Source organism: Cyprinodon variegatus, unplaced genomic scaffold, assembly GCF_000732505.1.
Source record: "Cyprinodon variegatus isolate N-32 unplaced genomic scaffold, C_variegatus-1.0 Scaffold1043, whole genome shotgun sequence".
Lineage (NCBI taxonomy): Eukaryota > Metazoa > Chordata > Actinopteri > Cyprinodontiformes > Cyprinodontidae > Cyprinodon > Cyprinodon variegatus.
The window spans coordinates 9,471-15,580 of NW_015151496.1; the positions used below are offsets into that span (position 1 = coordinate 9,471).

General features: G+C 40.8%; 1 protein-coding gene across 1 annotated transcript in view; it reads left to right on the plus strand.

Annotated features, from left to right (window-relative positions):
- LOC107100997 (tryptase-like) overlaps positions 1–832 on the plus strand; it is a 1,789-nt gene extending 957 nt beyond the window's left edge. Inside the window, exon 4 of the mRNA XM_015399723.1 lies at positions 53–832. Within this exon, the coding sequence (XP_015255209.1) occupies positions 53–445 (393 nt within the window). The 3' untranslated portion in view covers positions 446–832. The remainder of the gene's footprint in view (positions 1–52) is intronic.
- The last annotated feature ends 5,278 nt before the right edge of the window (positions 833–6,110 follow it).

Below are 6,110 nucleotides of genomic sequence, written 5' to 3' on the forward strand. Positions count from 1 at the left end.
GCAATAAATTAAAGCTGCTAATATCTATATTCTCCTAAAAATTATTTCACAGGATGACAACGGGGCAGCTCTAGTGACCAAAAAAGACTCCACCTGGGTCCAAAGTGGGATTGTGAGTTATGTGTATGATTATTACCTCGGTCGACCTACCATCTACACTCGTGTGTCCCAGTACCAGAAATGGATCAGCGACAGAGTCACTGGCATGGAACCAGGCTTTGTTACCTTCATCTCCCCAGGCAACGACACGGACTTGAACTTCACCTGTCCAACTCTACCACCTACCACAACAACTCCTTATCCTTATTTCACACATTACTATAACTTTACCACTGATGACAGCATATTTGCCAGTGGTAAAGCTCTGGTTCCCATCACTCACTCCTTCTCTCTCTCTGTTCTTGTTCTGCTTCTCCATGTCTTCTTTGGTGGGGCTAGAATCTAACTTAGCACTTTGAGTGACCTTTAACTTTGCTTTGACATGTCAGATAGTTACACTGTACTGTTCTCTGTTTACATGTGGTAGTTTGCTTTCACAAAATTATATTTCTAATAAACAGATGAAGGTTGAAATATATTAAGTTACGGATTAGATAACAAGATCAAATAAATATGAAAAGAAATATGTAATTTCCATTTCTCTTTATATTTAGTTTCATGTGCTATTTTTTTAACATTAACAGTAAGTGCAACTTAAATCTGTATCTTTAATTACTGGTTATTGATTTGTGGTGTTTACCTATCAATCATAAGGCTTGATTCTCAAATATGTAACAAAAAAATTGATCACTGATAGATTGAAACTGGATTGTTTTTTTTCTAATAAAACTATATTTCATCAATCATTTCTTTATCTTTGCATTTATTACACAAAACTTATGATTTTGGATGGGGGCAGGGGACAACAACAAATGTACCCAGTCTCTCTGTCTAAAGGAATTTACTTAAAAGAAAATATACTTTCTAAAAATTGTAAAATGTCATGAGAAATAAAGCAGGACCTTGGTGGCATTTCTGTTAAGTTCAAGTTTAAATGTAGAATGCTTTACCATAAACAGCATGCTTATACGATACACATTTAACTTTGATGCAGGGTGTGCAAGGAGAACATTTTTGCACTCAGGAAAAGCTTGAAGATAAGATACAAAGACTGGGATTAACATAATTATGAGCTGCACTCATTATAATTATTGCTGTGAAGCAAATAGTGCTTTAGAAGAAAGGATATTCTTGGGCTGAAAAAAGGATAGTCTTGGGCTGAGTTAAGCACCACGTACACCGTGCGATTTTCAGGACGATTTGCCAGAAATGCGAGAATCTTTCGATCAGGACTTTCAGCCTGACCATAAGTCGCATAGTGTACAGGGGGTTACGAGCGGCGGTCAGCCTCCCACGACCACCATCATGAGGTTGGGAGAATATCGAACATTTTTTATTGTCTTCCGACCGTTGTGGGCAAATCCCTCAGGGCGCATGCGCAAACAAGGATTCTTCTTTTTATTCCTCCTCTCAGATGTAAACACAGCAGCATGGCAGGGATGCAATGAGTGAAATGCAGCTCTGTCTGCAAAATTTACGGACCGCAGCAGCCACGTTTGCTCAACCACGTCCTTTTTCCAAATACGTTGTCACCTTTTCTCTCTAGGACCTTCAGCACAAAATTGCACAAATTGCCAAGGCAGAGCGGTTCAATATAGTGACCTTAATATACACCTTCTATTTGTTTGGCTTCATGATAAAGAGCTACAGAGCAGCTCCATCTCACTGCGGAGCTGAGTCTGACGTGGTTTTTAGTCGTGCAGTGTAAGCAGATAGATCGCATGAGAGCGTCGGGCCGAACATAAATCGTGAGTTGTGACTCACACTGTACGACTAAACCCTGCGATTAGTCGTACAGTGTGAGCAGCAGCTGCGTGCAACGATTGAAAAAAATCACAGTGTACACCGGGCTTTAAAGCCTAGTCAAACAGGGCAGCTCCAGCTAAATGTTTCCCAACAAAGTTTGTTATTAAATGCAATGAAAATGTCTAATTTGCATTTTTTACCTTTTTCAAATAAACGTCTCTTACAGCCTTTATTGGCCAAAATACAGAAAGAACTAAATATCTTATGTGTTGTCATAATTTTTTTACTACACAAAGAGCAAAACTTTTTTGACTACATATAAATTACTGACAGAGTTTGCAATGCTTACAGTAAAACAACCTGTTGTTGATGAGGTGTGTCAAGTGGGAAACTAAAGGCTCAAAGGCACTAGAACAAGACTGAATCAACATTCTTCAGTATAATCACATGACTGGAGGACAAGTGAAGGAAGTCCCAATCAGTCTAAACTGATTTCAAATTATCATGTTCACTTTGTCTGTAGTGTTTCAAAAGGGTGAAGGGGTTTCAAGTCATTACAGCTAAGACTGAATAGTAGAAAAACAGTTGGAGCTCCAAACTGCACAGCACTACATTTTGCTGGATTCCTGTCAGTCAGGGTTTTTTTTTGTGTCTCTAGTCACCTAAATGAACTCACTTTGCCGCTTCTTCTCCATTTAGTATTGAATTCAGTATATATTATTTCACTAAAAATAAAGCATGCAATCAGTGATCTATTTACAGTCATGCATTTTGCAGACATATTATGACCCGTTTCCGTAATAATTTGAGTCTAACTTCCGGGCTACGAAAACACCATAGAAACCAAACTGGTGTTGTCTGCGAACTTCACGATTTGATTGGTGGTGAATCTGGGGATGCAGTCATGTGTCATCAGGGTCAGAACAGAGCCACAACTGAACCGTGCCGAGCCCTACTGTTGAACTAGTACTAGATGTAGCGCGGTTTGGTTGTGTCTGGCACGGTCCAGTTTAGGTGCTTTCCATTTACACTCAACAGTTATATCGGTTGACGTGCTTGGACTGTTCTCGGCATGGTTTCAAAAGGCTAGTGTAAATGGGGTATCTGTCTATCAGTTATTAATCACCACCCAAAGAAATCTGTCTATTTTTCATTTAGATGTTACTGAAATAAGAATGAATCTGGCCTGAGTGATAAATCGTTCTATTTATAAAATGACCACAAAAGACCATATGTTAAAATAAAATGGTACCTTTATTGGCTAATAATCCTTATCACAGTATTATTATATCTAATAATAACTACACAAAAACTAAACACTACTGAAAGTACAAGTAAATCAAGCAAAAGGGAGGTTTAAAAGTCTGTTTAAGAGTCTCTGAGGAATGTTCAAGTTTTAAGGCTGAAAATAGCAGCAGATAAATATCAGTAAACCCTGATGCAGAGATATTAAAGCAGTCAAAACAGTGAAGTTTTATTCTGTTTTACAGTTAAAACTGAACAATGACTCAGAAATTAAAGTGTAATGAAGCTGAACCAGAATGGGTTACCTTAGCTGGCCCCAGGACGTCCGGTTTGGATGGGTCCAGCTGAAATAAAGGAAAAGTTAAAGCTCACAACATGCTCGCAACAATGTAGCCGGACATGAGGTAGCTTGGAGCTAACGATGCTAACCAGTCAACTGTAGCTGGTAACACCATGTTTTTTTTCTTAGTCGGCTCGGCGAGCATTGGCATTCAGTTCTGAACTCTTTAAACCATCAGCAGTTGAATCAGAACGTTTCTTTCAGATAAAACACAAACACACTGACAACTATCTATCCTACCTAGTTCACCTAAATAGAGCGTGATTAAGATGGATGTTACTGTTTTGGCTCGGTGGAATGGAAGGGATTTTCCGGCTCAGTTCTTTCTGGCTTGGTGAACGGACAGGACCCTGTCCTTAGTCCAGTCCGTTCATTAAACATGCAGCTCTCGAAATGATTTGGATCATTCTGATGCAATAGCAAGAGGAATCTTTGCAGGGCTTAATTTTATAACTCACAGTAGCCTTCAATGGGATGTCTCCCTTAAGCTACAGCAGTTAGCTGGTAGCCTTGGCTCAGGCTGGCTGCAACACAGGTGCAGGCAGCAGCAGGACCAGTGTGGCACAGGTAAACGGCTTCTAATGGCTCCTCGACAAACAGCAATGGGGCAAGCTATTCCATAGTGCTAGTGGAGCTGACCGCAGGTGGGATGTTCTGCGAATGACTGATGTGTCACATGTTGGGATCCATGAAGTGTTGCTTTGCAGGTGATTCGTGAACAGCAGCTGACCTGGCAGGTCAGAACCAGTTCTATATTCTAACTCTCATTTTCTCAAGATCTAAGGAATCATTTTCTGGTCTTACTGTATATCCTGAGTACTAATGCTGACTTCTGAAAAAAGATTATTTTCTGAGTGGAGATTGGTTTTCTCTGAAAAGAGATGAACCAAAATGGAATTCTTAACTGGTAGGATCTGGGGACATTCTGGGGGTTTACCATATTGAACTTCCTTTCCCACTAAGTGGATTAAAGAAATGGTGGAGGAAGGGTCTATGTAGTGCTGCTGAGGCCTTCGGGCCAGGTTCCTCCGGAGGATCGTCACGTTCAGGTGGTGGTTGAGAAGGGTGGGTGATCTGACCAACAGCTTGTGCCGAGTTTCTTTTGACAGAAAACCATTACCCAATCTGACTGTATGATGTGATTGAATTTTGTCAGTCACAAATTGAACCTAAAAATAAAGGTGTTGGTTAAAAGATACAACTTCTGTAGCTGAAAAGTTGTAGAAGGTACAGCTAATTTGTGATAATCGTATTAGCCCCTCTCCCACATTAGGATAGGAGTTCGGAGGGTTGTGTATTTCGTTCTATAAAATGTTCAACACAAACCATCTATAATCTCTCTGAAACATCCGAACCGTCCTCAGAAACAGGCATCTAATTCAACATGTCTATCTGCATTTCTCATTTGCATTACTGCCTTACTAATGGGTGTAGTGGTGTAAACGACTTTAAAACATACAATTTCCCCTAGGCTGTAAAAGCAGCAATTTTCACACCATTGTTGAAAAAGAAAAAGGTGCAGAAGTACAGGTCCATCTCAAACCTCCCCTGCAGCAGTAAGAATATTGACAAGGCTGTGTTTCAAAAGGTAAATGCTTTCTTAATAATGACGGTTTACAATCTACAGAGACTACCCTGATTTTGGATCAATGACATCCATATAAATTCAGACTGTGGAAGAACAACAACAAAAATGTTGGTATTATTGGACCTCGGTGCAGAGTTTGACACTGTTGATCACTCAATTTTAATAGAATGTCTGGAAAACTGTGTCAGCCTTTCATGTACATGTCCTGACTGGTTTAAATCTTACTTGTAGGACAGGGACTTCTATGGGTCAGTAGGACAGAGACCAGAAAAATCACACGCAGGGTTCCTCAAGGCTCCATTGAGGGGCATCTATTGAATATAAGCAGAGTTGTTCTAGCTTGTTGTGATGTAATTTTATTGCGCTCAATGATATCACATAAAATAGTGGGTAAACCTGGGCCTGATATTCCCGCTGTATGCTGATGGAAGCCGAACCCCTGCATGGCGATGGAGACCACTACTCAGTAAAACAGAGGAAGATTGATCTTTGTTTTTCCTAATTATTTCATCGGCATATATAGCATTTGAAGGCTCCAGCTTTCAATAAGGACAGCATTTAACAAAGGTGTTCACACAATTTTATACAGGATGGAGGGGGATGGAGAATCTTCTTTGAGTCCAACTCCAAAAAAGCAGTAGGGAAAGACTTAAAAAGAGACCAAAAGGCAGAATGCACCTCTTCTGAAGACAATATATGGATAATGCAAAACCTCTTAAGAAAAGTAGGATAAAAATAATCATAGTTGACAGTTCAAAGTTGGACTGGATTTCTAGGCGCAGCCAAGGACCGGAGGGGTCTGGTTGGGGAACAGCGGATCTCGTCCCTGTTTTTTGCAGATGATGTAGTTCTGCTGGCTCTCTCCTGCCAAGACCTACAGCGTGCGCTTGGGTGGTTCACAGCCGAATGTGAAGCGGCCGGGATCGGAATCAGCTCCTCCAAATCCGAGGCCATGGTTCTCGACCGGAAAAAGGTGGCTTGTCCCCTTAAGGGTGGAGGAGAGTCCCTGCCTCAAGTGGAGGAGTTCAAGTATCTTGGGGTCCTGTTCACGAGTGAGGGAAGAATGGAGCGGGAGATCGATAGACGGATCGG